The 18,175-nt window shown below is 36.2% G+C and overlaps 1 protein-coding gene across 2 annotated transcripts in view; it reads left to right on the plus strand.

Annotated features, from left to right (window-relative positions):
• PRKAR1B (protein kinase cAMP-dependent type I regulatory subunit beta) overlaps positions 1-18,175 on the plus strand; it is a 245,234-nt gene that overhangs the window by 164,887 nt on the left and 62,172 nt on the right. For both annotated transcript variants that reach the window (XM_052000546.1, XM_052000557.1), the window contains one exon: positions 6,136-6,294. In XM_052000546.1, coding sequence (XP_051856506.1) covers positions 6,136-6,294 — 159 coding nt within the window. The remainder of the gene's footprint in view (positions 1-6,135; positions 6,295-18,175) is intronic.

Raw genomic sequence — 18,175 nt, forward strand, 5'->3', positions numbered from 1 at the left:
TATCTATGATGTGATCTGTCATCAGTGATCTTAAATGGAACTATTGTAATTGTTTTAGGATGCTATGACCTGCCTCAATATATCTTAATTGATAAACTTTGTATATGTTGTGAATGTTCCACTGATCAGCCATTCCTTTCCTTAGGCCTCCCTATTCCCTGAGACACAATTTTGAAATTAAGCCAATTAATAACCCTGCAGTGGCCTCTAAGAGTTTTCTAGTAAAAGGAAGGGTAGCATGTTTCTAACTTTAATCAAAAGCTTGAAATGATTAAGCTTGTTTTGAAAGTCAAAATAGATGAAAGTTGACATCATATTGATCAGTCAGCAGTTATCAGCACCTAGGCAAGACCCTCTACCAGCAAAAAGATTACAATTCATTGAAGACTCAGATTATAGCTAACATTTTTTAAAGTAATAAAGTATTTTAAAATTAAATTTTGTACTATTTTTAGACATGTTATTGCATACTTAATAGACCACAGTAGAAAGTAAGCATATCTTTTATATACATTGAGAAACCAAAAAAATTCATATGACTTGTTTTATTGTAGTGTTTGCCTTATTTCAGTGGTCTAGAGCAGAACCCACAATATTTCTGAAGTACGCCTGTGTATATACCTTTTCTGGAGGCAGCGAGGCAGTACAAGTTTGGACTAAAGTCAGGAATACATAAATTCGGATTCATTCTCATACATTTCTAGCTGTGTGACCTAAGGCAAGTTAGTTAATTACTACCTGCCTCGGTTTCCCCATTGATGAATGATAATAATACTCCCAGGTTATCAAATGAGATCTCATTTATAAAGCTCTTTGCAAATCTTAAGGAGCTATATAAATGCTACCTATTGTTATTATTGACTATAATAATTATTATTATACTCCACTGAAGCCTGGTCCAGCACTGAGGTTTAAATGAGATAACATACTTAAAGTATTATGTAAAGACAAGTTTATTATTTATTACTATTTAAGGACCTATATATTCAAATCAGTACCAAAAAACAGTGTCTTCAAGTAGGAATATCGATGACTGCTTTAGAAGGGATAAGCTAGGCAGCCAGAACCTTTCCTCTAGATCCCTAAGGTAACAGACAACCTGTAAAGTTATCTAGTTTCAGTATAGAAATATGTTTTGCATGATTTCACTTATATAATTGAGGGAGGGAGAGAATTTGGAACCCAGAATTTAAAAAAAAAAAAAAAAGAATGTTTAAAATAAATAAATAAAACAAATTAGAATTTTTTTTTTAAAATGAGTTATTTAGCTTTATTAGGAAACAGAAAGGGGAATGTTTGAAACTCTAGGGACTGGATGTGTCAAGCCTGGGGAAAGTGGAGGAGAGACATAGTTAGGGGAAGTAGCAAGACAGACAGAATGTAGGTCATTGTATTTAATATAAGAAGTGTATTTGAAGCCAGGGAGAAGTGGGGCACAGAAGGAAAATACAAATTGTTCAAGAGGGATCAAGAGACAGAGGGAGTAGATACTTGGTTACTGGTAGGGAAGATTAGAATCACTGTAGAGCTGATCATAGGGATGAGGGCCATTTTTTAGTGATCGCACAGTAGAACTTTTCCATGAAAAGGCTCTTTTTAGACAACTGGATCCAGTGATTAGCTGGGCTCATTTTGCTAATTGATTTGGTTTTAAAGCACACTAATGGACACTCATGCCTCAAATGTGCCTGATATTTTTACCATTTCATTTATTCCTTCTGGGTTACACATTGCCTCCTGAGAACCCTGATTGCAAATACATTACTGTACAGGATAGCACATTGACCACAGATTGATTATTACCAGTGGCTTCATGGGTGACATAAGAAGACTTCTCCTGACTCTTCTGCAGAAGTAGTGTGTGTGGAGGGGGCATCTCCTGGTATGGAATATTACATATGTCAATAATATATTACTTCATTTTTTTCTGAATTTTTCTTCTTTTTTAAGCATGTTCTGAAACAATCTTCTACCTACTTGAGAGACTCAATTGTTAAATTTTCAGTGTGAGCTTTTATACCTCAGAAATTGGCAAATATTACAAATTTGGACTTGATTTATTGTTTTGTTGATTGTCTAATCTTAATAAAGTAATAGAGAAAATGTTGATACAATTTAAGCTTGTGTGTGTGGTACATGTATAATCCTCCCCCCCCCCCCAAGATCCAGTTGTTGAACATATACAATCACATTATTGATTATAAGGGGATTATAAAGGGTAGCTCTCTGGAATGTTAGAGGAAAAGGATATAGAGGGAAATCTAGGCAATTAAAAAAAGATATCTATAAAAATCCATTATAAAAAAATGGCTTTCAGAATTGAGTAAGGGAGGAACAAATTTATGATGAAGTTTAAGACTGATTTTACAATTTTTCCTGAGACTACGGTTTCTGTCAGATGTCATGCTTATCTGGTAGATAATTGTTTAAAAAAGGAGAACAATCAATATGGGAGGAGTGAAGGTGTATGTGTGCTGGGAGTATTTAGTCATTTGGTTGAGAGTCAAAAGACTAGGTCTGGTATTGTCTCTACTATTCTGTGATCCTGGTCCAGTCAATTTATTTCATGAAAGAAAACAGACCCAAAGTGAGGGAGTTAGATTAGGTGATGTCTGAAGATTTTTCCAGTTTTAGGAAAAAAACACTTAATTGGTAAAAGAGATTTTTGAATTTTAAAGATCCCAACCAAAGCAGTTCCCTTCTCCCCTCCCCAACACAAGGTGTCTTGTTATTCTTGAGAAATTGAGAAGTACAAAATCTTTCCTCCTCCTGACTTTTTCAGTCTATCCTATTAAGAATGCAATTGCATTCAGATTTATGGAGCTGCCTAACCTGGAACAGGGTCTTTCCTCTCTGAATATCAGCTTACTTCTAGCTTCTTGCCAGTTGTGTGGGAGTTCAGTTAATGCAGTCTGTTTATTCATACTGGCCATCTAATTAGAAGTGCCCCATCCTTGCTCTCTCTGTGTGCCCTGGATGGAATGAACAGGGATTGGATGTTATGAAACTTGGACTAAACAGCTCAGCCTGGGAGGTGAAATACTTTTCAGTTATTAAATCTATTGAAGCTTTTCTTGAACAGACACAACTCTTTAAATTAATTTTTAAATGAAGGACATTAGCCCAATCCTTGAGATAGTTGGGGGAAGGGAGCCCACAAACCTCCACCAAGCTGTCACTTTAAAAATATTCACTATTAGTAGTGTTTTTCAGTTATTACAAAGATAATCCTTCATAGATTTCAATCACAACAGCTTCCACAATCTTTTGGAATACATTCTCTCTTCTGCATATACACCCATTTTGCTAATGGGTACTATTCTTTGAGCTCATTGACACACTGAGAGAATAAAGAATTCATTGTGTCAATTTATAGTAACTGAAGCTGCATAATAGTGGCATAATAAACAATTGGTGCTATTCTTAGATTGAATTCGAATTGCACAGTCAATGCATAGTACGTCAACCCACATAGGTTGAAAGAGAATCTTGTCCAAAGGGACCTCTGGTCTGATACAGCTTAGCAGAAGTAGCAGAGTCATAGTGATTCCATTCATCCCTGAGACCCAAAGCACTCTAGAGCTTGCTGTTAATAAGAGAAAAGACATCAATATCAGCGTTTTCCAAAGAGCATCAGAATTCATTCAGGAGCTGGTGGGACTAGGAAAAAAATCTATGGAGTAGATAGGTGGATAGGATATTATGGGTATGGATGTGGGTGGTGGTGGTAAATGAATAATGGATTGAGTGACAGGAAAAGAGGGGAAGTAAGTTCTTCCCAATCATTAATTTGCACTTTCCTAAGCACTTGCCACATTTGAACATGACTGATTTGTGTCTAGCTTGTTGTAAGCTCTTTGAGGACTTTGACTAGGTTGGGTTGTTGTTGTTCTTTCTTCTTGTTCTTGTTCTCATTCTCATTCTCATTCTTCTTCATCTTTGTAAGCCCATTGTCTAAAATGATGCCCAACTTATAGTAGGTGCTAAATAAATATTTCTTAAATGAAAGATGAAGATTGGAAGAAAGTCTATCTTTAATATTCTAGGAGTCCGTGATTATGAATTTTCAGAGCTGGAAGATAATTTCTGAAAATCTCTTTGGACTACATTCAACTCTCTTATAAAAGGAGGGATTGATGAGGAACAAAGAAAAAGGGAAAGGTTCTATATATTCAGAAATATTTAGAGCACCTCATATAGCAAAGAACTGAAATGATTGGTTAAAATGTCATATATCAATGTAATAGAATACTGTTATGTCTTAAAAATGAAAAACATTAATTCAGAGAGATTCGAAAAGACTTCTGTGAATTGATAAAGGTGGAAGTAAACAGACTAGGGTAATGATTTACACAATGACCCCAATAATGTAAAAGAAAATAACATTGAAAACTTTCAGTTTTTTTGTGATCAATACAGTGACATTCGTGATTTTTAATTAGTCAATAAACATTTTTCAAGTACCTATTAAGGACTGTGTTAAAGCTATGAGGAAAAAAGAAACACAGTGTCTACCTTCAAGGAGCTTATAATCTAATGGGGGGAGACAGTACACACAAGGAAACTATAAAGGTGGGAGGGAGGTGATGGGAAGATACCTACTGTTGAGAGCATGATGAAGAAATCCAAAGGAGTACAGCTAGGTGGGAAATGAAGGGACGACTGGTTTAAGTGTCCTTCTTAAATAAAGTTTTTGGAAGGAGTTTTCCCACAAACACCCTTTCATGTTCCACCCTTCAGTCAGAGGGGTTCTAGAGACAGTGGGTACCGATGAGGTTGATGTGATCTTGCAGGAGAATGAGATTCCTAAGATCATGATGGAGGAGTCATCCTCCATCAACTAGATGGGAAGAATTCAACTAGGTGGGAAATTAACTCAAAACCAAACTGACGATCAGTGATTCTCCCTCTTCCTTTCCCTCTTCCATTGCCACAGAGAGCTTATGAACTAAAGGAATGGAATGAGACTTATTTTCTTTTTCTGCCCCTCCTCATGAGATAATTGGGGTTAAGTGATTTGCCCAGAGTTGCACAGCTACTAAATATCAAGTGTTTGAAGTAGAGGTTGAGATCAAGATTTGAACTTGGATCTTTCTGACTCGAGGGCTGGTACTCTATCAACTGAGCCACCTAGCTGCACCAAGTCATACATTTTCAGACTGGCTAACATGTTGGTTTGTTTTACTGGACAATAGTTATCTATTCTTTGGAAGATGACTTAGGAAGTGATAGCAATTTTTAAAAAGAGAATCTATAAAACATTTTTTAAAAAATTCAAATAAAATGATGAGATAACCAAAGTCTTGAGCAATAATTTGAGGAACTTAGCTTAAAATTTTTGGCATAACTCCAGTAATTTTTCAATTAATTTAATCATTAAAAAAAACCTTTCAGGAGTCAGGTGACCATGGCAGAAAATGTTTCTCTTTTTTGTCTTGTTTTGTTTTGTTTTGTTTTATTCTTAAGCTCCCAGTTCTTCTTCATACTTCCCATCCCATTAAAATTATCAACTCATCTTTGAGATTTGACATTGCTCCTGAAAGACTAAAGTCATGCCAATCTGACTTGCTGATTCTATGTTAGAAGACCAGAAAGAGAAGTTTGAAACTAGTAACAGAAGGAAGAAAGCAAGAAAGGGAGGGAGGAAAAAAGAAAGGAAAGAAGGAAGGAAGGGAGGAAGGACAGTTGGTATCTTCCAGGTAGAGGATTTGAAATTCTGTCAAGAGCTGGTTATCATTCCTTTGCAACAGAACAACAACAACAACAACAAAAACCTTGAATGCGAACCTCTTTGCTTCTATTTTAAATTTTGTTGGAGTGTAAGAAAGATAGGAGAAGAGGAGGAAGGATTATTGACTTTTTAGGTTAACTGCCAGGGAAAATAATCGTGAAATGCTATAATTTGTCTTCCTTTCTTTCTTTGCTCATTTTCTTTTTCTTTTTCTTAATAGCATTTTGTTTTTTCAAATACATGTAAAGATAGTTTTCAACATTCACTTTTATAAGACTTTGTGTTTCAAAGTTTTCTCCCTCCTTCCCTTCCCTTTCCCTTCCCCAAGACAGCAAGCATTCTGATATGGGTTAAATATGTACAGTCCTTTTAAATATATTTTCATTTCTGCTTATTTTCTATAGGTCTATGTGAACATGGAATGGGTGACCAACATTGGAGAAGGAGGCAGTTTTGGAGAACTTGCACTGATCTATGGAACACCAAGAGCTGCCACTGTCAAAGCCAAGACCGACCTCAAACTCTGGGGCATTGATCGGGATAGCTACAGGCGCATTTTGATGGTGAGTCATCTTGTAAACCACACCTTATTAGGCCAAGGTGGCTGTATTTGGAACTCAGCTTCCAAAATGGTTACGTATAAGCATTTCACAAACTTCAATTACTTCCCTGGACATAGAAGCAGCATCATGGGTAAGTATTATCTGTATTATTAAAAATAGCTAGCATTTCTGCAATATCTACTATGTTCCAGTATGCTTTACAAATATCATCTCAGACTTACATGAACTGATACTAAGTGAAATGAGCAGAATTAGGAGATCATTGCAGACAGCAACATCAATATTATATGATGATCAATTCTGATGAATGTGACTCTTTCCAACAATGAGATGACTGATGCCCGTTCCAATGATCTTGTGATGAAGAGAGCCATCTACACCCAGAGAGAGGAGTGTGGGGACTTAGGATGGATCACAACATAGCATTTTCACTCTTTTTGTTGTTGTTTGCTTGCATGTTATTTTCTTAACTCATTTACTTTCCTTTTTGATCTGATTTTTCATATGCAGCAAGAGAATTGTATAAATATGTTTATACATATTAGATTTACCATATATTTTAACATGTATAACATATATTGGATTGCTTGCCATCTAGATGAGAGGGGGTAGGAGGAAGGAGGGTAAAATCAGAAACACAAAGTTATGCAAGGGTTAATGTTGAAAAATTATCCACACATATGTCTTGAAAACAAAAAGCTTAAAAAAAAATACCAAATATCATCTCCTCTGATCTTTACAACAATCCTCTGAGGGAGGTGCTATTATTTATCCCCTTTTACAGATGAGGAAATTGAGGTAGATAGACCAGGATCACACAACTAGTGTCTGAGGAAGAATTTGTTGGGTGTCCTGACTCCCAAGACTACCATTCTTGCCATTGCCGTGTAAATGCAACACTTTGTAGCAAAATATCCTCATAAAAGGATACACAGGGCATGAATTAAATTCATCTTACTTTCATTTTACAAGTTAAAGGCTGTGCATAATTCTTAACGTGGCCAAAATTTAAGAAATAATTAAAATAGGATGAGAACTAAGCTATATCTAGATACTCATTCCCCCATGCTGCTATTAGATCTCTCCTTTTAATGTTTGCTGATAGGTGTTCCATAGGCTGTCCACTATATCATTTCAGTAGGTTCCAGTTAATTTCTTCTCTTGATGTTTTTGGATAGAACTGAGGAAAACAACAGAACTGCCTCAAGGCCATAATCTGGTCCCACCTCACGGGACCTCATCTGATAATTCTTCCTCATTCAGTCATTCCTTTGACAGCATTACACTCCCCATCTGTTAGCCATTCTTTTTAACTGCGCTCTATCTGGAAAATAATACTTTCCATGAGCACTAAATCCCCTTTTTAGAAAAACAGTACTTGACACACATCCTGCAAATCCCTGAGACTTTAAGATTCCTTTGTCCTTTAGCATCAGACACATGTTATGGGTTGGGGGGAGGGTGGAGAAGAGAAATGTTACAGCAGTGAAACAAGACCTGACCTTTCCAGGAGAAAGGAAGAAATGTGGTTGGACAAGTGGCGATGTCAGTGACTTTCCTATTTTCTCTTCATTTGATGAATCCGGAGGAGGGCAAGTCAGGGACAGGAGCAATGGCAGCCTGGTATTGGGATGCTATCCTGGAGATTTCCTGTTAATCTTTTTTTTTCTTTCCTTTGAGGATGCTGGTGATTCTCAAGAGATGTCTTACAGAAATGAGAGACTGTATCACCTTTGATATTATTGGTATGGTTCTATTTGCACAGTAGAACTAATATAACTAAATCTCTAAGAATACTTTATCCATCAGACTTTGCACAGTACTTTCTATCTAATTGGGAGAAATATTAAAAAAAAAAAAAAAAGCAAAACACCTTAAAAAATGAACAAACAGCAAAATATGATATATGTTATTTGCCTGTTAGAGTCAGTGAAAGCCAGGCTCAATTTTTATTCATTTTATTCATAGAGTATTTTTTATGTAATACTGTTCCAAGTTGTAAACATATTTTAGTTTCCACAAACAGCAACATCTAGAGAATTTTTTTCCTTTAGATAAGGAATCCTCCTTCTATTTGAGATCTCCCAGAATCCATTGGTAAACACTTTTGGTGAGCTCACATCTCCCTTTTTGGTGTCTCTCAGTCTCTTGAGGTCAGATTTCTCCCAGAGTCTTTTAACTCTCTGTAGCTGATCAGCGCTTCAAATAGCTATGATTTCTTTAGTGCTAAAACTTCCTCCACTGGTGCAATCTGTAATATAACTTTAGCCCCGGCTTTGGCTCACAAAGCTTTAGTGACAAATAATAAATGTCAGATATTGGATTTGAACCCAGGAATGAGCTCCAACTCATGGTCCAGCACTCTGTCCATTAGGCCATAATGCTTCTGTATATTTTGGGAGGACCAGACCTATGATTTCCTTAATATGGGTAGCTCCAAAAGAAGAAAAAAATCAAAGTAGATCAGCAATTGCCTTGCAAATATTTAGCTTTAGAGTTGCTTGGGATGCCCTGAGGTATTTAGTTGCTCAAAATCACACAGTCAACATGGGTCCAAGATAGGATTTGAGTCCAATCCTTCTTGATCCTGAGGTCACACTATGCCATGATGCAGCAGCTTCTGCATTTAGTGAGGTTTTAATAAATGATAGTTTCTAACAAGGGCCTCTGTAGCAAGAGTAATTCAATCAAGTCATCTTTCGGCTTGGAGCAGATGGGGGAATAGCCTAGTAAACAAGCCGATCTCATAATGAGGACATTCAATTCCTGCTAAACAATAAAGCAGGCCTGATGTGCCCCTGGACTACTGTGCCTGAGATTGATCTAGAGCAGAAAAAAATGATTTCCTGCCTATATCCTGTTCCATTCTTTCCTCCAAGACATCGGGTATGAGCACATTGGTATACTTAAGAAAGTTTAGTGGCCTCAATGCATGTTTTTTTTTTTTTTTTTTTAAATTATCGTTATTGTAAGGATTCATATCCAACTGTAGGAACTAGTCAGACCTGATTATCCAGAACTGAGGAACAGATGTCCATCTCTATTTGATAGCCTGCCGAAGCTAGTCATTTGATGAATATCTCTCTTGCCAGTGGCAATTCCTCTAAAGAAAAACATAATTTCAAGAATTCTTCTTTGTTCTGGAAGGAAGATGATAACAGCATAACTTGAATGCCATTGGCTTCTATTCTACTCTATTCTAATTTCCCAATGACTTTCATAGACCAATAAGTTCTTTTGGTTTTCAGGGATTAAAATCAGCAGATTGGGTTCAGTTATGAGACTATAGTGCTGCCTAGGGGTCACTTTTAGGGGCTTGTTTCTCTAGGTAGATGTGTGATTGTCAACCTAATTCTGTTGTACTTTTTATAGACAGTTACTTTGTGCAACAATTTCCCTTGAAACCTTGATTTTTTTTTTTTTTAATTGAGGCAATTGGGGTTAAGTGGCTTGACCAGGGTCACACAACTAGGAAGTGTTAAGTGTCTGAGGCCAAATTTGAACTCAGATTCTCCTGACTTCAGGGCTGGTGCACTAGTCATTTCACCACCTAGCTGCCCTGAAACTCTGATTTTTAAATAGACACCTCCCTGTGGTCCTAGTCAAATTTTTGAGATCATTGATTTAAATAAAGCCCAGTCAGAAAAGGAGATTTTTTTTTTCTGAGTTTATTATTTTGCTAGTCTTCAATAGCCAATATGGAGTAAGGGAAAGATCTCTATACTTGGAGTGCTGGCTAAACTTGGTACATTCTAAAATTTAAGATTTATTAAGCACTTACTGTATGCCAGGAACTTGGAATAAAGAGTTGAAAAATGAAACAGTTTTTGTCCTTAAGATGTTTATATTCTTTTTTTTTTTTTTAATTATAGCTTTTTATCGACAGAACATATACATAGGTAATTTTTCAACATTGATCCTTGCAAACATTTCTGTTCTAACTTTTCCCTTCCTTCCCTCCACCCCCTGCCCTAGATGGCAGGCAGTCTCATACATGTTAAACATGGTAAAATATAAGGATGCTTATATTCTTAACCAAGAAGCTTACATTTCTAGATGAGACAATTATAACATTCGTGTGGAAAGAGGGCCATATTTTGGATTCCAAAGGTCTAGGTTCAAATCCTTGTTTTCTCCCATTTGGGCAGTTGATAACCGATTTTTAGGAAGTGTTGAGGAGTCCAGAAAGCTTTCTTGATGCTACTGACAATATACAACTGGACACCATTCTCTATCCATGTAAGATTAGCCTTAGTCAAGGTTTAAAGAGAATTAAGACCAGCAGCCTTCATGAATCTTACAGTAACACAGGCTGTTTTCAACCTTTATTAACATGCCTCATAAAGTATTTTTTCACTGTCTCCTATTATACTGCTCATTGAGAGAGCCTTCAATATAAGGGAGCTTCTTTAAGGCTTTCTCATTCAGGATGAACAGGAAGTGATTCTCAAATAGCTCAAAGGAAAAAGACATTTTCTGGACTTCATTTTGCTCCTTAGGCTCTTTCCTCCCCTTTCCCTTTCTCCATCTTTTTCTTTCTCTGTTTTGCTCCCTATTTTCCTCTTCTCCTCTTTTTTCCTCTTTCTCCTTTTCTTTTTTTCCCTTTCCTCATTTTCCCTTTCTGCTATATCTCTTTCTCTTCCTTCTCCTATCTTTTCTTTTTTTCCTCCCTCTCTTCATCTTTCCTTCTCTCCTTTTTGCACTCCCTTCTTCCTCTTTCTCGGTCCCTCCTTCTCTCCTCTCTCTCTCCTTTTCCTTTCCCCCTTTCTTCCTCCTTTTCCTAATCTCATTTCCTTTTCCTTTCTCTTTTCCCTCCTCTCCCTCCCTCTCCTTCTACTTCTCCCTCTTTTCCTTTCCCTCTTTCCCTTTTTCTATTTCCCTTTCCTTCTCTCTCCTTTCTGCCTTTTCCTTTTTCTCCCTCTTCCTTTCTCTTTTTTTCTCATTCCCTTTTCTTCTTCCATTTTTTCTATTCTCTTTTCCTTTTCCTTTTTCCCTCTTCCCTTATCTCTATCCCTTCCTCTGTCCTGCCTCTCATTTTTTCTTTTTCCTATTCCCTTTTTTCTCTCCCTCTCTCTCACTTTCCCTTCCCTTTTCTTTCCCCCTTCTTCTCCTTTCCTTTTTCCCTTTACCTTCTGCTTCTCCCTTTCTCTTTATTCTCTCCTCTTCCTTCCCCTTCTTCCCTTTTTCATTATCCCCCTTTTCTCCTTTCTTCCCTTTTCTTTCCCCCCCCCCCTCCTCTTCTCTTTCCTTTTTTTCTCCTCCTTTTCTCTTCCCTCCCTCTCCCCCTTTTCTTTCCTCTCACCCACTGTATGTGGATTTTCTGGATGTGGGTTTTTATATTGTTGGAACCTTGCATCCAAGTCAGTTTCAAAACCACAAAGGGAGTTTATGCTTCCTTTCTTTAATTTAGAATCCTTTGTACTATGAATACTTGTGGGTATGACTGTAAAGATACTTGGTTTTGTAAACACTAGGAAAGCAAATAGCCCAGTTGTTAGGGCTCATCTTTTCTGGTCATAGCCAATCTATCATGGAGGAATTCTTAGATGCATTCTTCTTTTTTCATGGGAGCATCTAGAAGTCTTAGATGATTGATTCATGGACTAGTTCAGGTTACTGAGAAGTATCTCTTCACTTACTGGATGTTTAATCCTATATTATGCAATCTAGGATTTACAATACAAATATTAAAAAATGGTCCTTATATGTAATCTTTCCAAAAATGAAAAAAGGAGAAAATACTTGGGATCTTTGTTGTGAGAGATCCTAGGTTTGAATCTGCTTTTTACTATCTGTGTGAGTCCCTTAAAATTTCTGGGCTTCAACTTCATTTATAGGTTAGATAATCTCTGTCCTAGTTATGGAACCTATCGCCTTTCATCTTCTTTTTTCCTTGCTTTCCCCCATTCTATTTGCTCAGTTAGACACATTTACTCACTACATCAAAACCTTTATTTTTCTTACATTTTCATTTCTCCAGGGGGAATTTCATAGCTAGTACTACTTCCTTCTTCTGACTAGTCTTCATTCCTTTGTCCACATCCCTTTCCTCCATGCCTTCACCTACTATTGATAATAGATGACCATACATGTTATTTGGTAACCCACTGAAATCATATTTAAAAGAGCATGAAAATGGTACTTGTTTCAAAACAGAAGAACCACTTTTATTTTCGAACACTTTGCTTTAGTGCCTCAAACCTTAAGTGCTTAGCATTAATTCAACTTTTTTATGATGTCTGCATTTTAAAGTGCCTTAATGAAAGTGGAATTCTTTTAGTCAATTGCAAGAAAGATAGCTGTATTTTTAAGGATTAGGGTTATATGCTTCTTTTACACCATAACAAATTAATCTTAAAACTGGTCATTTTTAATGCAGTCTTTTTTATGATCTATCATACTAGTGAAACGCTTTAGAGCTGTTATGGTTAATGGTCTGTCAGTATTTCCATTATCATTCTTTATTTTTCCAGTACGTATTTAACTGATCATAAAATTTTAGTTTCGGATACAACTTGGCTTACAAGATTTTTATCAGGTACACTAGAACATGAGACATGTGGCTCATGAAAACCAGTTATGTTGTTAGAGCTTTTTACACTTTTCCACAGACTGTGGATTAGTTTTGCAGTATACCCTTATACCACTATATTACACAGCAACAACAGTACAGGAGGAAGAATGATGTTATGGAAAGAATTTCATCTCTAATGCTTTCTATTTGTATGATTATGGGAGAGTCACTTAATCTCTAGATTCTTTATTTGTATATTTGTAAAATGAGGGGATTGAATTGGATAGTCTTTGAGGTTCCATCCAGCCCAGATATAACAATTTGCCCCCTTTCCACTAACGTTGAATAATGAGACCATATGGTTTCTGTCTGGAAAGTAACCTAGTGTTTGGGTAACTTCCTGGAGGGAAATAAAGGTTGAGTAGGAAGGTTAAAATAGGGACATCCGAAAGCCCCAGTCATGCAGGATCTGTCTGCTTCTATCTTATGCTGCATTCTCCACATTTTATTTTTGTTACTTTACCTTTATATCTTTAGCCACATATTTCCTAGAAATAAAATTGCATTGTAAAAAAACCAAGACTGTTACAGTTACAGAATGTTTGTTTTTTTTCCAGGCAACTCTGTAAAATGTGAATTGTACGCTAGACAAAGGTGACTATTTTGTTTCAGGCTGTACAATTGTAGATTTCTTGGGGCTTTTGACAGTGTCTCCCTCCAAAAAGTAGGTAACTAGGTGGTGCAGTAAATCTGGGATAAGGAAGACCCAAGTTCAAATACAGCCTCAGACACTTAACAACCATGTGATCCTGGACAAGTCACTTAACCCTCTCTGTTTGCCTCAGTTTCCTCCACTATATAATGGGGATCATAAAAGCATCTACTTCCTAAAGTTGTTGTAAGGATCAAATGAATACCTGGCATATAATAATTATTTATTAAATACTAGATTCCTTTCTTCTCCAGAATCCTAAACTGGCCTTTAATTACTCAATAGGACTTATTTCTTTTATTCTTCTGATTCTTCCTTCCTTCATTATTTTTTCCAATTCTTCTTCTGTTCAAACATTTTTACTTGCCAAATCAAAGCCTTCATGTTTCTTACATTTCCATAGTTAGTACTATCTTCTTTGTCTGGTTCATTGTCTCTCTTCAAGTCAAAACCATCTATTTTGTTCATCCACATACTATTGTATGGTCCTCATACCGGGAACCATATTATTGAACACTTCATAGAGATTACTCCCTTCATCTCAGTCTCTTGTGGTTCGTCATTAGTTTTATTGCCATACTAAAAATCTCATCTCTAATTTAAGGATTTTTTTTAATGGAATTGTCAAATGTATGCTGATTTGGGAAGCATAACAAGAGTTTCTAGCAGGTGGATTGATACCTACCAATAGAATTTGAAGCTTTATAAGGTAGATCTCTAAGCTGACTATTCCTGCATTGCCCCATGACCTCCCACTCCTTATTCACCTAATCTCCTCTCTCTGACACACCATTCTCTTTTCAGTTCAGGTTGCCAAGATTCCCAGAAGGGAGGTCAGCATAGCTGGCAGAGTTTTCTCTCTCCCCTCCTCTCTCTGTTCTTCCCAGGGACTTTATTGTCAACACCCATCCCTCCTCTCCACCCTGTTCTTGGACTTCACTTTCAAGAACTTTTACTTGTTTCCAGTCCATTTATGATTTCAAGTTTCTATTAAATGAAAATAACAAAGGATTGAGGATCCTCTCCCCCCTCTCCCCCCCTCCCCCAGTCCAAAGAGTAGTATGTTTTCATGGACAGGAACTTGTTTGAGACTTTAAAATAAAGTCATACCTGACAATGTACATTCTAAACATGGTTTGGTATTGGGTTTACATAGGGAGTGAGTGAGCTGGAACAATCTGAGCTCCATTGCAGAAGAGGTCTTGCCAGCTTAGCTCTTATTAGTAATATGAGACCTCTTGCAATTTGTTTGAGTAAATTAAACTGCAGAAATTTAGCCTTGAACATGAAACCAGAGGGGGTGGAGCCATTTTTTCCCAAAGTCTTAATAAAGTGAACAAAGAAGAAAGGGAGATGAGGAAAAGGAGTTGAGGAAGAGAAAAGGGAGGGAAAGTAAAAAAGAACTAAGAAGTAACATTTGGAAATAGGGAGTGACTGAAAGGAAGGACATGTGAAAGAAGTCTTTCAGTCACCATGATAAGCTTGCTTCAGTGTCAGACTTTTGGCTAGGTAGAAGGCTAGTTATAATGGAAATAACATTGGGCAGCAAAACTGAAGACCTGAGTTCTAGCCCCAACTTTGCCCATTACTTATATGATTTTAAACAGGTCTGTTAGAGGCTGACTACTTGTGAAATTGATCTACAAAATGGAAATAATAAAGATCTACTTTCCTGCCTCATGAGAGGATCAGTCTAGCTAAGTTTGAAGAGGCTCATCACCAGAGACTTAGCTACTGGCTGCCTCAATGCATGAAAACCACCTACTAAAATGTGGAAGATTTGTGATATGTTATGATAGTGGGAGTATCCACACCAACAAAAATCAAAGACCCTTCAAATGTACGTTTGTGACTTAGGATTTCTACATGAACATTGTAAACAATTTTTGCTACAACCACTCATATTTTTTAATTCTGGGGTGAAAACAGTATTAAACTCAAGGACTTAGTTGGGAATAAAAAACCTAAACATTTATTTTCTTGTTCCCCAGAGAAGCCTCTTTTCTATAGCATCTTTTAAAAAATTGGATCTGATACCCTTTGAAGTACAATTTGACTGGTACAAGTAATATGGCCTTGCTATATCATTCATTTTCAGCTGTAAGTTGAATGCAATATATATTGAATATCAAGGGGATCAAATTTTGCTCATTCACCTTATCTGGAAGAAAGGTCAGTCAGTAGAAAATGAATTGGACTTTAAAGATCAGAGGACCTAGATTTGAATCCTGCCTTGGTCACTTACTAACTTTGTGACCTGGTCCAAATTATTTAACTTCCTCATGGAAAAGGAAGACATAGATTAGTTGGTCGGTGAGGTTCTTTCCAACTATCTATGAATTATAGATAATTTAAGAAAAAAGATACTAGTTTTGTTACTTCCAGTTATCCATAAGATCTTGAGATAGGCTAACAAAATAATAGGCTAACAAAAAGGCCTTATTCTAAAATAAGACCTTTAAGTTTCTGCTAATGAAATGTTAAATAAGAATTAATTGCAATTAGCATAATATATAGTGATTGTTCAGTTGATATAGTTAGCAGTTTCTTAAGAAGTTTCAGGAGTGTAAGAAAGGAACCTTTTAAATATATCCTAAGTTTTTTTTTTTCTTTCCTAAGTAGAGTGAGAGGTATAATGTTCAATAACTGCAAGAACACAGAATACTGGGAAAGGCACTTTTTTTTTTTGACAAGAAGTGATGCAAAACTGGAAAGCAATTTGGGAGAAAAGTAGACTTTGGCCAGAATCTTGTATTGTATACCATAACAAATCCCAACTAATAAAATGATCTAAATATGCAGTCATACATTTTTTAAAATTAGAAAATAGAAGGCAATATCTTTCACAACTATGGATAAGGGGAAATTTTACAACTAGATATGTGGTAAAGGAAATTATAAAAAGAAACAAGACAAATAATTTCAGTTATATAAAATTTAAAATTTTTTGCATGAAATAAAACCAAAGTACTTATAATTAAAAGAAAATATACAGACTAGGAAAAAGTCTTATGTATTTAACTTTTCTATCAAAGTTTGATACTTAAATTCTGTGTGTACTTGACACAAATGTATGACTCCTTCAAAGACAAAAGATCAAAGAATATGAATTTCTGGAACAAAAATGAATTTCAATAGTGGCTCTCTGTTCCATGATTACAAATTTGGATGTATTATTAGTATAGGGGTATGTACAGTAGAATGGACAAGAAAACTTCCATTGGGGTACCTCACTAATAATTCCAGAGAAAACTGACCATTGTTTTGAAAAATGGAAGACTTTATTTTGTTTTACTTTATGTAATAGTTGTGTACTTGTGAAGTTCTATTTCTAAAAAGAATGTACTAAAGGAAGCTTACTATTTAAAGCCAACATTCTGTAAAATTAAAAAAAAATATTTTGCAAAAAAAAACTCCCTTTCCCCCTGTCTTTAAGAACTCAGAAACTACAGACAGTTTTAACTTTAGATTTTCAAAGTGAGACAGATAGATAGGTTAGAGTTTACATTTAAGCAACATCTATTTGATGCCAAACATCCAAATGAAAACTGAAAAATCCACTCACTCTTTCAAACATTTCCACATATCCAGGTGACTGGCATCATGTGGGCACAGTTTTTATATTTTGTCAGCTGCAGAGTCTGTTAAACACTAAACTCTTTAAATTTAGAAATCTTAAAACTAACCTTACAATTAGCTACTTGCCTACTCCTCCAGGCGAATAAAAATATGTGTCGGGTGAATAGAAGTGACTTACGATTTTATTTTTCAATCACAGGGTAACCCTTGAGTTGAGAGGTCAATCTGATTAGGGGGGTGGAGGTGTAGAGTTATGGAGCAGATATTCTAAGACTGCTTTGCCTTCCTACTTCTTCATAGAAAGGAGAGCAATGATTCTTCAAAAGAAATATTGAAGACAATATTGAAGAAATATTGACACTGAAAAGAGAAGTAAGTCACAGGAAGATAGGGGGAATTAAAAAGAGAAGCAAAGGTTATAGACAGGACTCTGGAGATTATTTTGGTCCAATCCTCTGCTTTCACTAGTGAAGAATTGAAGACTCGGTGAAGGAAATAACACTACTTAGTGATAGAACTAGGATCAGAATTCAGGCTTCAGAATTAAGGCCAGGGTTCTTTTCAAGATTCTGGAAAAGGCTGGAAATTCCTGATATTTGGATATAATCTGAATAATCCATTCTGTCTATCATAAATGCCTGAGAAAACTAAGATATGGGCAAGTATGAAAAGAACTGAAGAAGAGTTGATACTGACGCTTGGGTAGAACTGAAAAACAGAAAGATAAAAAAGAGATGGTCGGTAGATTTGGGAAGTACTTCATTTGCCTATGTATAAGGTAGGGCTAAAGAAAGGTCAGTGAATACTACTATGAATGCCAAAGGAAATAACTATGTAAAAATCTTGCATTTTGCCCCCATGTGAGTTATTGCTTTCTGGGTACTCAAAGTCATTCCATTCTCTACTTTATTTCTTTTCAAATTTTTGTCATAGTTTTCTAGGGACAGGCATTTAAACCCCCCCACAAAAAGCCTGTGGCATTAGTCTTTCAGACCTTTTTTCCCTTTTTGCCTCTGGTTTCTCTTCCTTACTTTATCCTTTCCACACCCATTGGCATTCCGTTGCTGGGAAGAACA

This window comes from Antechinus flavipes, chromosome 1 (assembly GCF_016432865.1).
Source record: "Antechinus flavipes isolate AdamAnt ecotype Samford, QLD, Australia chromosome 1, AdamAnt_v2, whole genome shotgun sequence".
NCBI classification, from domain to species: Eukaryota; Metazoa; Chordata; class Mammalia; order Dasyuromorphia; family Dasyuridae; genus Antechinus; species Antechinus flavipes.